The sequence below is a fragment of the Corvus moneduloides genome, chromosome 7 (genome assembly GCF_009650955.1).
Source record: "Corvus moneduloides isolate bCorMon1 chromosome 7, bCorMon1.pri, whole genome shotgun sequence".
In the NCBI taxonomy this organism is placed as follows: domain Eukaryota; kingdom Metazoa; phylum Chordata; class Aves; order Passeriformes; family Corvidae; genus Corvus; species Corvus moneduloides.
Genome location: NC_045482.1, coordinates 36,184,447 through 36,197,985, shown reverse-complemented (window position 1 = coordinate 36,197,985; position 13,539 = coordinate 36,184,447). Strand labels below are relative to the sequence as shown.

The window sequence follows — 13,539 nt, the reverse complement described above, 5'->3', positions numbered from 1 at the left end:
GCGCCCCGGGGATGGCAGAGACGCTGGCTGAGCGCGGGGGGAGGGCAGGGTTGCATCCGCGGGGCAGGGGGCTGCAGCCCCCGGGGGGTTGGGATGCGGTGGCGGGGCGCGCTGAGTTTCCGCGGGGCGCGAAGCGGCGCGGAGCGGAGCGGCGGGGCGGGGGGCGGGCGCGGGGCGGGGGGCGGGCGGGAGGAGGTGGAATTGCATTTCTGCCGCTAAAGCGTTCGCGGAGACTTCAAGGTATAATCTATCCCAGATCCTTTCCCAGAGAGAAACTTGGCGATCACGTTTCCACATGATGCTCACGTTTGGTGCTCTCCAATTATCCCTCCCCACAAAGATAGGTGGCGTGTGTTGCAGGGTCTCTCCTCTCGCTCGTACAGAAAAGAAAAAGAAGAAAATGTCATTAGAAGAGGCGTAACACGTCAGTCCGTCCCCAGGTTTGTGTTTCCTGGAGTGGCAGAAAGAGATCAGTCCTAACCTGCCCAGCAGGAATAACGGTCCTTCCGACAACTCTTTGCAAGGCTTTTTACAATTTCTCCAGGAGCTGCATCTCCCTTCACCTTTTCTCCTCCACTTCGCGGCTTCTTCATGCTTTTTCTTCTCACCATTTCTGGCCAAAACTACAAACAAGACTTCGCAGGTAGGTTCGGAATTTAATTCCATTTTCTCTCCTTTTTTTTCCCTCTTCCCTTCTCTTTTTTTTTCTCACACCACCTCACGCATCAGCGGGCTTATTTCATTTCGAGAGTATTTTAATTTTTCTGGATTGTTTATACTTGGGGCGAAAAATCTTTTTTTTTTTTTTTTTTTAATTTTTTCAATTTTTTTAACCGAAACCTGAAGTCACTCCAGCACCGCTCCAGGAAGGGGTGAGCAGTTTCGGGGTGCTCGGGGCTGTGCCACCACCACCCCTGCTCCCCTTACCTGTCAGCCAGGTACGGGAGGTGCCTTTTAAAACGCAGCAGCAAAAGTTTTAGTGCTAGGAAAGGACTTCGTCCTCCTGCAAAAAAAAAAAAAAAACCCAAAACTGAAACATCCATCCACCCACCTCCTGCCCTTTTTATTTCAGGTTTTATATCTGAGCTCTGAAAGTTTGCAGGTACCTGTTAATGCTTTGCATGCCCTGAGCATGCACAGCCAGCCCGGCCGGGCACCGCTGGAGCCCCAGCCACGGGCAGGGCTCCCCGGCAAAGGATGTGTTTCCCCAAACAGAAAGTTCTGCTGTTTTGTCTGCTTAGTTGGTTTCATTTCTATATTTTATTTTGTGAAGCTGGGTGAAGTAACACCTTAGCTTCTGGAAGCCTAAAGCAAGAAGTGAAAGTACAGACTGGAACTTAAAAGTCGTTTACCAAAAGGGAAAAAAAAATTAAAATTAATATATGTTTTTTAAAGTCTGCCGGTCTTCTGGGAAGAAAAGTGTTCTCGAAATTTGCAGGTTTAAAATTATTGACAACTTTTCACGGGAGGCTGGAGAGTAGGGAAGGGAGTGAAATGCATTTAAAACCATTCACCATTGGTCGTTTTGCATTAAAACGCCAATTGCCGAGGCAGGCTGAGGGTCCGGGCTCTCCTCGGTGCCTGTCCTCCCTCCCCGCCGTATCTCCTCTCCTGGCAGATCTGCCGCGGTGATGCCACCATTGCCCACCCCAGCCTCGGGAATAACTGGCAAATACTAAAGTTTCTAGCACATTTCTCAGCCTCCTCTTTCCTCAGCCACATACATCCACATCCACAGAGCCACCCATTCCCTCTGTCCAGGCGGAATCCCAGACAGGAGAGTGTGAGTAAACACGTTGACCCCACACACACTCTCTCAATCTTCCCATCCTCTTACCTTCTTGGAGATTTATTATTTTTTATTTATAGCCAAGCAGGTTTTATAACAGTAAACGCCTGAGGAGAGAGTTCAGGCAGAATAAAAAGACCCAACAGCAAGCACACTTCACTGCTCAGTCCTGGTGTGAAGCTCCAGCAAAGTAAAAAGACACAAGGAAGGGGAAAGAGGAAAAGAAAAAAAAAAAGAAAATCTCACTCTGCTTAAATATATATAGATAGATAGAAATTGTTGAGTCAGGTAATCATTTTTTAGGTTTTATGTAAAACTCCCAGTGCAGGAGAAGACAATAGATGCGAAGGCGAGGGGGGATCCTGCTCAGGAGAGCAAGGGTTAATTGCCCTTGTTTTACAGTTTGCATCTGTTACATCTTTTATAGCCCCCTGTTTAAACTAATCCTCAAGTCAAAGCATCTTTAAAGCTACAGCATCTTCTTCGAGATGGACTGAGTTTCAGGAGCGTTCTTGAAGCAAACCAAACGCTCCTGCCCCTCTCTCCCTTTGACAGATAGAGCCTCCTGCCCAGCCCGGGCACACAGGCACACACAGTAGGTCTAAAAGTTTACAAGTTGGTTTTATTTATTTTTTTTTTCTTAAAAACAAAAAAACCAAAACCCAACTGAAAGGCTGAAAACTCTGACAGCGGTAGTTTTGATTTCTGTTTCTTTTCTGGGAAGGAAAAAAAAAAATGACACTCTGAAGCTTTGTTTAACTAAGGGGCAGGGGAAACCCTGAATATTGTCAAACTGACTAAAAAGGTGACAGAGGTTTATAATTACACTCCTCGTTGTTAGGGGGAGGGGGAGGTATCCGTGCTGAGCTTACCCCAAAAGGACAGGGGAGAGAGCCATGTTTCCCTCTCCTCTTATCACTTTGCTGGAGTGCACTTTGAGGGAAAAAAAAAATGAAGGCAGGAGCAGGATAGGATTTCGCGTGAAAAGAAGTTCTAGTGTCAAATTAAAGTACTTTTAGGAGGAAATGGTCCGCCTAGCATTGAGTCAAACAGCCTACTGTAAAAGCTGTGCATTCCCTCATACGGTCATGAGTTATGACTCATTTGAGATGTAATTCTTGTCTCTCTCTCTCTGATCTGCTTTGCTGGTGCAACACACACACACGCAGGGAGGGAGACACACGCACACGCGCTCACACACACGCAGAGACACACACAGAGAGAGAGAGAGAGAGAGAGAGGGAGCAGAAATAAATAAATAAATAAATATATAAATAAATAAAGAAGAAATCTGCCCGGCTGGGGAGAGAGGGGGAGCCCGCTCCGACCGCGTCCCACCTCCCCCGGCACGGCCAGCCTCGCCGTGTGCGTGGATGGGTTCTTTTTCGGGTGCAAACTGGGGTCCCCGTTGGCGCCCTGCGTTTAAATGGGACATCCCGATGCCCACATTGTCGCTGTGTTTGGTCGTTACATAGAGCCTGCGTGCTGCTGCTGCCGCTGCTGCTGCTGCTGCTGCTGCTGCTGAATCAGGGAGTCGAGCCCATGCGAACTGCCATCTGATCCACTCTTATCAATGAAGCAGCAGATCATGGCGGATGGCCCCAGGTGTAAGAGGCGAAAACAAGCCAACCCCCGGAGGAAAAACGGTAAGACGCCCCCCCGGGAAAACTTTTCCGGCCGGCTCCGCCGCGGCCGTGGGGGGGAAGCCGGCGGCAGGACGGGGAGCGGGACGGGGAGGGGGGCACGGCGCCCGGCAGCCCGGGGCTGGCCGCCCCCCGCCTCCCTGCGCGGCGTCCCGCGGAGCGGCCGGGGCTGCGCGGCCGCGGAGCGCCGGGGGTGCGGAGGGACGCGGGGGGGGAGCCGCGCTGCCGCCCGCCCCGCCGCCGCCGCGCCCCAAAGTTTGTTGCGCGGGCGCGGAGCGGCGCGGGCGCTGCCCCCGTGGCCCGGAGCGGCGGGGCCGCTGCCCCGGAGCGGCGGAGGAGCGGCGGGGGCGGCCCGGCTCGCCCGGCGCTGCTCCCCGGGTCGCTCGGGCGCTGTCAGTGCGGGCCGGGCCGGGCCGGGGCGCGGAGCGGAGCGGAGCGGGGCGGTGGGAGGCGCGGAGCGGCGCGGAACGAGCGGGGCGGGCGGCCCTGGGAAAAAAAACCGGCAGCGTGAGAACCCCGAGGCGGGCTGGCACCGAGTTAGCGACTCTCTCTCTCTTTTTTTTTCTTTCTTTTTTTTTTTTTTTTTTATTGTTAGGGACTCGAAAATGAAACTTCCTCCTCCCTGATAATTAATAATACTAATGAGCTCGGTGCCCGATTGTCCGTCGCTGCCCTCTCCCCCGGTCCCCGCCGGCCGCGCAGGGCCGGGGCGCAGTGGGACGCGGTGTTCTGGGCTGATTTCACATTTGGCAGCTTTCACTGGTGTGGTGGGTCTCTCTTTATCCGTCTCTCCCCGTCCCTCCCTTAGTTTCTTCCTTTCTCTCCCGGCTGATAGCCGCTTCCCCGCCGCCAGCCTCCCCCTCCCCGCCCGCAGCCCCTCCATGGCCATCCCGGCCCCACTTCCAACAACTTTCCTCTCGAGGAGCCGGAGGAAGGAAGATATTTGTGTGAACCTGAACCCATGCGCTTATAGCTCAGCTACTTCATTTAAGTAGAGAGGTGGAGGTGGAGGGGGGCTGAAGGAGGAGGGGGACACACACAACAACAACAACAACAACAAAAAACACAAAGACAAGAGAATGTTGATTAGAAACAAATGATCCTGCCCCCCTCCCTTTCCCTCTCTCTAGGTTGTGAGTGTGAGTGTGTGTGTGTGCGTGTGTGTCTTTTTCTTGTTGTGGTGGAGGCGTCGAGCCATATGGGGGAGTGATAGAGGAATTTTAGTCAGAAACTGTTCGTTATGTTACACTGGCTTTTCCCTTTGTGTTGTCTTTGATCTATTTGCTTGGCTTAGAATTACAAAAAAAAAAAAAAAAAAAAACTAAAATAATATATTCTGAGCAGCTTCCCAAGGATCCGTTCCTTGTTATCTTTTTTTAAAGTCTCTCCCCCTCCACCACCACCCTTTACTCTTGTGTCTGTCATTATTTAAGGTGGTCCTCATAGAGGAGACCTCCCCTTCCCCTCATCTCTGGGTAATTTAGTAGACATTAAAATTACACGTAATGTTTCCCTCTCCTCTCTTGTGTTTCCTCTGTTCTTTTTATTAAATGTTGGTTATTGATTTTCTAAAATCAATGTCTGTTGTGGGGCTTTTTTCCCCTTACAAGTATCTAAAGCACGTTGCTGATCAACTGGATAACAAAAGCTTTGTGTCAAGTAGCCTTTTTTCTTATGTTAAACAGTCATTTTTGAGAGAAAAAGAGAATGAGATTTAAAGCAGCGCATCCAGAAGTGCTCTTTTGCAGTAAAGAATATTCTGAGTGTTTGAGGGGGTTTTATTCTTCTTCCTCAGCCTCCTCGCTTTTCCAGGCAAGACTATTAGTTTAGCGTGTTAAACCCATCACATGCTCTCTGATGAGGGATGCATCTACGTGTTTAATATTTTCTCAACATGATTTGAGTCCTATAAAAAACCCACCACCACCACCCTACCCCCCCTCGCCACCAAAAAAAAAAAAAAAAATTAAAAAAAAATTACTGGGTGCCTCTGTTTGCCCAGGACACCAGGACCGTATCCTGGTGGTGCAGCCAAGTCTTTGGGAGCACGTATGGAGCGCGGTGGCACAGATCCTGGTTGCTTCCGTGCAAAGGGGTGTTTTCAGGCAGCTGCACTAACTTGGAAAAGCCACCACACTTGGGAGACGAAAGTTTAATTGCGATTTTTAAGGTAACCACTTAAAGATCCTGCAAACTTCAAGTGTGTGTGCACTGCTTACGCGAAGGGCTGAGTTCTCCCTTCAGTGTCTTGTTCTGGCCAAGACACGGGGTGTGTGTGGGGGGGAAGGAAATAATTCTCTACTTTCTGTCTGTCCCCTCTTTCCTCTTTGTGCTCCCTAATTTGTTTCTTTCATTCATTTCTGAGTGAGAAATGCCCTCGTTCTGAGGAGCAGGTAGAGCGAGGGTGGGTTTGGTTAGGGCTTTTTTTTTTTTTTTTTTTTTTTAATTTTCTCTTTCTCGACAAGCACGTATCCAATGCCTTTCCCGTTGGGAATTGCCTAGGATTTATCTGGACTGAGTGGATTTTTCTTCTTTCCTGGAATCGTGGAAAAGATGTTACTTCTGAGCTTGTGTCTTTGCTGATAACACCAGAAACGGTGATGCTTATCGAACTCGGACAGAAATTCCTTAGAAACGCAGCAGAACCAAAATAAAATTTAAAAGCCACGAAAAAAAAAAAAGTAGATGGTCATGAAGGAAGCGAGAGAAGTGTTAGTGAATCCCAGACACATTACAGACGGGGACAGAACAGAATAATCCAACTAATGCCTCAGTGGACTCCACGCCTGTGCGCGTGTGTCTGCGTGTGTGCGGGGATGGGCAAGGCTCGGGATGAGATACCGGGGCTGGATAAAATTACAGCGGAGCTAAATAGGGTAGAAAGGAAGCAGGCTCGGGATTTTCCAAGATAACGGGGTTGATGAGAGCTGCTGGAGTGGAGGAGAGGTGTGCGGGGGGGGGTGGGTTGAGAGAGGCGATGTGGAAATCAGTGAGGGGTGAGCCCCCCGGGGAGGGGGGGCAGCAGGGAGGATGGGAAGGAGAGGACCCCGAAAGCGGGGCGGGGGGGGCGGGAGGTGCGGGAGCGGCAGCCCAGGAATGCGGCGGAGCTCCGGGAAGTTCAGTCAGATGATTCCCAGCGCCTGACTCACTTCGCGGCACTTTCACTCGGGAGAGAAGTGGCGGCAGAAGAGGAGGAGGAGGAGGAAGAAGAGGAGGAGGAGGAGAGGGCAGTGAGCCCCCTTTCCGCACGGGCGCCCCGCGGAGGCGGGGGCTGCGCCGGCGGCCGCTGCGCCGGTGCGGAGCGGCGCGGAACGGGGCCCGGGAGCTGCGCTGTCCGGCCGGCAGCCCTGCCCTGCCATGCCTGATGAGCTGCCTCTCTCCGTGTTGTTGTGGTTTGGCGTTTGTTGGCTGAGGTTTTTTTTCCCCTCCTTTCCACTCCCCTCCTCGAAAATCCAAAGTAAAATTAAAATCCCTGCGCGGAAGGGGGTGGTGGGGGGGTGAAGTTGTATCTAATTTACCCCAAAGTTTCAGTAAACAGCTCTCTTTGATTCCTTTGCCACCTCGCTTCCAGTTGTAAAGAAAAGGGAGAAAGTTCAGTGCTTTCAGGGCGTCTGATCCAAGAACACAGACCAAACAAGCAGAGACGATTAGACTTGCTCAGAGCCTTTCCCAAAAAGATACCCACCCACCCTCCTTCCAGGGATGCTGGGGAAGGGGGAAAAACCTCTTTCACTTCTCACTTTAAAAAGGGGGGGGGGGGGGGAAGAGGAAAAAAATAGGCAAGCCTGCCTGCTGCCTTTAGTGAGTGGGAAGTGAGTCTTGTCTTCCCTGCCTGGAGAAGTTTGGAGGCAGCTAGACTGAGGCTGGGGTGTGAGGAGGCAGCTGTTCCCTGTGCAGCCCAGGTGGCAGCGGGCAGAGCGGGCACCCGGAGCGCTCCTGTGGCCGGGCAGCTCCTCAGGGCCGGGAATCCGTTGCGAGGAGATTACTCCGGGAGTTGGCTCACTGGGTAGCGAGACAAATGTACTACCACCACCTCCAGAAAAGCACCTGGAGATAGGTATTAAAAATTAATGCCATAAATGCGAGTGGCCAGGGTGTAATGATTATGCAGCCACGTTTTCTCAGTGCAGATTCATGTCCAGGCTGAGCTGTGACATGGAGCAGGGGAGGTTGTTTTCTGTGTCAAGTCGGATCTATTTATTTGCTTCCGAGTTTCAAGAAACCCAGAGAATTTGGAGATTAGTGCCTGATTTACTGTTTGCCATTTGTGACCGTTCGGCACTTACTGGTTTTGCTTATTGCACATGCTTCGCAAGGAAAGTTTTGGGGGAATTTCTAATTGCTTCAAGAAAATGCATTTGATGGCTTGGAAAAGGCTTATTTGAAAAGGAAAAATAATAATAAGGAAACCATTACAAGTTAATTATCAATAATTATACGTAGCCAACTGCCCAAGGTAGGGGAAATAAGAGGGAGACTGAGATGCAAGCTCTCAGGACAGGCTGGTAATATTCCCCAAGAAAAATGTGTGTCTCCCTTTGGAGTGGAAAGAAGGGTGTTGATTCTTTTACAGCAGCCCCACATTCATTCCAAGAAATAGGAAATTCTTCGCCTTACAACAGTTTTTGGCATCTGCATTATCCCAGTGCTTTTAAGGTGCATTTTCTCCTCTGTGAAAGAGAACTCTTTGTCCTCTTTTTCTCCAAGACCATGGCTTCCCAAGGTAGACACTATTTTGTGCCTGTCACACAGAAAGGGAGTGCAGGTTTGCAGTGCTCACAGACAATTGATTGTCTGCCCTAATGTGTTTCATTTACATGTTTATAACGTCAATAGTGCTGGGGTGTCCACTGTACCATTCATTCCAGCATTCCCACAAGGGTGCAATTGTCTGAATGGCCAAGTCAGACACCTTTTTGATTGCTCTTTAGTTGTCTTTTTAGAGTATAGAGAAAAAGGAGAGAAATCTGTGATGCAGAAACACTAGTTGAAAATATTTCAGAATTAAACATCACCATTAAAGCAGATGTGAGCATTAGACAAACAATATATTTTAACTAAGGTTCTGAAGGTGGAAACAAATTCAGAATAGTGGAGCTGGTTAGTGCACACGACATCCAGCCCTGTTCCTTAATTTTTTGGGGCTTTTAAAAAATGATCTGTCGTTTTCATTTTCATTTCAGCCCCTGTAAATGCAGCCACCTCCTAACTCTTTGTATGCTTAACTGTAATTTGCTATATTTTCCCTACATATTTACATATCTCTGTTTATACCAACAGCGTCAGCTAACCACTGGGAAAGTCTATTGAGAGAATGACTAGGCTGGGAGAAGTATAGACTTAATAAAAAAGTAAGATCCAAATATTTCTTCATCAAGTGGTTTTTTTTAGTGAATAAAACGACAATGCCCAGACTTTTCCTTGCAGCAGTTTAACTTACAGAGCTGTGCCCCAACACCTAACGCCTCCGATCACCGTCCTTTTGCGCTGCGAGCTTGCAGCAAAGTGTTTCGAGGAGTTTCCAAGTCAATGAAAGACCACTTTTGAAGGTGTGCTGTGCTGGTTTGATATGCCACCCCGTCCTTTATCACCGGAGTGGCTTCTGAGGGAGGCAAGAAACGCTTGCTCGTGGTTTGTATCAGAATAAATGAGCCACGCAGCTTGTTGGGACTCACAGAGAGGTGCATGTGTACATGCGCCTGCACCTATGCGTGCGTGTGCTGCACAGAGGGAAATGGGATGTAGAGGTGTGCTTAAAAATAACCGCTCACATTTCAGGCTAGATCATTTCCCCCTAAAAAGGATGCTGATCCCAGCAACTACAATTAATGCAACTCGACCTGCTCCATCCGTGATCATAAGGGCAAAGAGCACTAAGTCCTGTAGTTTCTGCTCTGGAGGTAAAGCGAGGGAAAACTTTTTTTCCTTCTCTATATAATTTTTGTTGTAATTTTTTTTTCAAAAAATGCCTGTTTGTGGAGAGATTTTTTTTTCCTTTTTTTTTTCCCCTTTTTTTTGTGCCTAACAGGGAAGACACAGTAGATGCACCGTTAGCTGAACCCCTGACACGGCGGTCTTTTGAATGCCTTAGGTATGATTTCACTTTCGCTCACATCAATGCTGACCTGAATGCCTTTCATATCTGATCCGCTGTGTCTCTCCCAGTAAACATCCCCTGAGGGGAGAACAAAGAAAGGAGCTCTTCTTCTTCTTAATCACAATTCAGCCCATTCACCGCCGGCAGGCTACATTTGCATTCTGCAACAGAAAGCCAAGATGAAAAGAAAAAAAAAAAAAAAAAAAAAAAAAGAGACAGCGAAGAAGGGGGGAAAAAGCAGAAGGGTGGAGGCTGAGTAAAATAACTTAGGTGTTTGTAGCTGTTTGTTGGGCTTCCCCTAGTTACAAGCCTTATATAGATCCTGCTCTACCCAGCCTTGGCTCTTCTGACAGGCAGATAGTGTTACAAGATGGCATGCCTGTACTATTCATGGCCACTCGCTCTAACACTTGAGGTAGAAAGTGTCAGAGAGGGATCAAATTCTACTCTGAGAAGTCTGTTATAGTTAGGGTCAGGTGTGTGTACTCTCAGCTCTTGACTGCTGCCTATTATTTTGTTTTAATTACTATTATTGTTTACTCACCATGACCTTGGGGACGGGGGTGGCAGGGGGTGAGGCAGATTTGGCGGGGCAAAATCGCCCTTTCCCCAGTTGAAATGCAATTTTTTTCCCTATTTTTTTTTTTTTTCCTATATTTGTGAAGTGTTGGGCTGGGTGTTGTTGCGGCTGGCCGGGCCGGGGGCCGCGGCGGTGGCCGCGGTGGTGGCGGTGGAGGTGGCGGGGGTGTCCCCGGGCTGGCGGCCGGCCCGGGCTGCCCCGACCCGGCGGGGAAAAGCAGCGACTCAGCGAATCCTCGGCGGCACCAGAAAATGCGCACGGAGGAGGAGGAGGTGGAGGAGGAGGAGGAGGAAGGCGAGATTTGTGGAAGTTTCTGTAGCCGGGCTCCCTCGTGGGGTTTTGTAGTCACGTTCATGTGCATTTTCCGGCTGTCCCCCCACCCTTGTGTGTGTGTCCTCCCCATATCTGCCTGTTTGTTTGTTTCTCAGAAGCTCTTCTGTGCTTTTAATCAGACACTTTTCTAGAAAAATATTGAGGTCTTTGGTCGTAGCCACTCTTTTCTCACCAAGAGGAGGTTTATTTATAACTGGATCCTGCTTACTGAGAAGTATTTAAGCCCTTTCAGGCAGAGCTGTCAAAATTTCCTGTGTTGTTTGCTCTCTATTTGCAACATGTAAAAAGTAATATGCAGTTGCTGGTGTTGGAATAACCGGGGTAGTGCAGAAATCTCAAGTGACAAGTTTTCAACTACACTATCTCCTGCCGACCAAACTGTCATTTTTATTTTTTTTCCCAGAAACCACTTTTAAGATCCTAACAGGTTTTTTCCCCCCCCCCCCATCAGCAAATAGATTAAACGTGCTGAAGCAACTTCGAGAGGGAAGAACAGTTTGAACAATGAGAAACGGGAGGGATGTCTTATTTTCCTGTAGCTGCTATGGCAGATTTCACTCATAAGGAGCACACTAACCGAGATGTTACCAGTTGAACAGAGGCATGTGACACAGATTCCTGATTTTTTCCCAGAAGATTTACAGAATTTACAAAAAGAGATTATCTCTACACCTTCCACCCTCCTAACCACCCCCATGACCCAAGCAATGGAGGATTTAGGCAGATTTACTTCAGTAAACACCTTTGGACACTTGGGGAAAAGTAGGAGTCTGTTTGCAAAAGCAGGCTTTTGTTAAGTGAGGTGCTGGATAATGCTTTACCAAGCAGCTGTGATATTAACCTACCCAGTAATGCTGGAAAGAGCCTTAACTCCTTGTGCACTTGCCCGGCCCAGGCCTTGCAGGTACTGGGCCTGGAGTGGGGGCACTGGGGTGTTTGGGGGGGACAAGCGAGGAGGTGGGACTGCTGAAGCCACAGCAGCCGCTCAGCCTGACACATCTTTGACTTGGTGGCAGCTGACTCTTTCGGGATCAATCCATCAGAGACAGGGTTGGGGAGAGCTGGAGGCATGGACAGGAGAGGGCTGCTCCAGCAGGGAGGGTTTACCTGTGTGTGTGCCCGCACATAGGCACGCTCTGTACCTACCCCCTCAGATGTAACATCACCCAAACCCTCTCCAGGAACGTTCCCAAGCACTGCTAAGGCAGGAAGGTCAATTTAGGATTCGCATTCGAGCAGCAGAATAGCTGAGAAGTTACGCCAGCAAACCTGTACGAGCGGCTCCCCGTGAGCTCCCAGGCTCCAAGGAAAGCCAACAGCTTTCTGGGAGCTTCTCATTCGCAAAGTGAACTTTTTTTTTGGCTGCTTTCTGCTCTTTTCTGAGGTGCTAGAAGCAGGAGCTAATAAGTGATTTATTTTTGCTGGGCAGAATAACTTTCCAGGTGTTTCTCTTTTTAGCTGGAATAAGATTGCTTCATTTGAAGATTTTTGTTGTCAAGGGTTCTTTTTTCCTTCTTTTTTTTTTTTTTTTTAAGTGTAGGTGTCAATGCTAGAGCAGCCACAAATGTGTGAGAAAGCAAAGGGTATGAGACATGACAGAATTAAAGGTGTTTGCTATGTTGTTACCCGTGTGTCAAGCTGCAAGCTCCCTTTGTCGCAGCCTCCTGGAGATTTGATAGTGCGGATCCGCTTCCCTTCCAAGTGATACAGCAGTTTCTGACTGGGGGCTTTAATGGTGGCGTGGTTGTTGCTATTGCATTTGCGTCCCCAAGTGCATTTAAACACCTCCACATCGCACACACCCCATTACTCCCACCTTACACAAGGGTGCTGTGCTCTCGAGCACCAGGACAGCAGCCACAGCATTACAGGCTCTGGCATGGAGCGTCGTTTGGCAGGAATGTCATCTGCCAAATCATCCCATAATTACGTTTTATGTTATTTGTATGAATGACCAAGCATGCAGTATTCCTTTTGAAATCAAAGGAAGGCTTAAAATGCGTTTTTGAATACTTTCAGACCATGGTCAGGTCACAGTTTGGGAGTTGAATTAAACTGATCTCATTTGTGATCTAATTGAGGTTGGCAACAACCTTAGCAGTAGCAATAACATACAAATACAAATCAAAGAGCAGAATTCAGCAAATCAGATCTTTTGCTTGAATCCTGCCTGGGAGTTATTCTCCGACTGCCAACAGAGAAGTTAAACTTTGTCCTGCTTCTCAGCGGCAGTGCGAGCCTTGCATATTTTTCGGGTCTTTGACAGGAAAGTTGGGTCGGAGGGATGGGGACACAAAGGCGGGAGGGGAGCTGGTGCCTCCTCGGACAGGAGTGAGGCACAGCGACTCGTCACGTATGTTTCTGGAGAGCCCAGTGGCAGAAGGCGCAGGAGGCGTAACGGGGGAATATGGCTAGGAAGGGCTAGCAAGAGGAATAGGTCGCTGCAAACAGATTATTCCAAGCGGAAAGTCGAGGCAGCTCCCTTATCTTTACATCTATCGCTGCGGATTCCAGGAATGTAATTACCAGCGTGGCTGCGAATTGTTGACAAATTTCCCCGGGTCTGTCGGGAGCGGCTGTTGCGAGCGGCGGGGCTGCAGCCGAGGCCGGGCCGGCAGCGGCCCCGACGTGCGGGGCAGTGCTGGGCAGCGGGGCCCGGGGGGGGCCCGGGGCGGCCCCGGGGCGGAGCGGGGAGGCTCCCCCCGGGCAGGGCGTCCCCGGCAGGCGCGGGCGGGCGCCCGGCTCAGAGTCCCCCCCGCCCCAAGCCGGGATGCTGCGGGTCACCTCCCCCGGGACCCCCCTCCTCCGGAGCCGCGCCCGGGGACCCCCCGCGCCCGCCCCGCAGGTGGGGGGGCTCGGCGGGGCGCAGACCGACAGCCGCCGCCTCCGGGGAGCATCCCCCCCTCGGCCCCCCCGGCTGTGCCGCGCGGAGCGGTGCGGAGCGGAGCGGAGCGGGCTGGAGGCGCGCCCGCCGTGGCGCTGCGCTGGGGCGGGGGCGTGCGGAGCCGCCTCGCCCCCCCGCTCCGGCTCCGGGGCAGAGGTGTGAACCGCCTCTGTGGGGCGGGGGACGGGGCACACACCCCCGCGGCCCCGGCGC

At 50.5% G+C, this 13,539-nt stretch overlaps 1 protein-coding gene across 2 annotated transcripts in view; it reads left to right on the top strand.

Annotated features, from left to right (window-relative positions):
• The first annotated feature begins 202 nt into the window (after positions 1 to 202).
• ZEB2 (zinc finger E-box binding homeobox 2) overlaps positions 203 to 13,539 on the top strand; it is a 114,246-nt gene continuing 100,909 nt past the window's right edge. Inside the window, exons 1-3 of one of the 2 annotated variants that reach the window (XM_032113622.1) lie at positions 203 to 440; positions 545 to 643; positions 3,265 to 3,435. In XM_032113622.1, coding sequence (XP_031969513.1) covers positions 3,363 to 3,435 — 73 coding nt within the window. In that variant the 5' untranslated portion in view covers positions 203 to 440; positions 545 to 643; positions 3,265 to 3,362. Of the gene's footprint in view, positions 644 to 3,264; positions 3,436 to 13,539 lie in introns of both variants that reach the window. The other variant, XM_032113623.1, reaches the window with a different exon arrangement.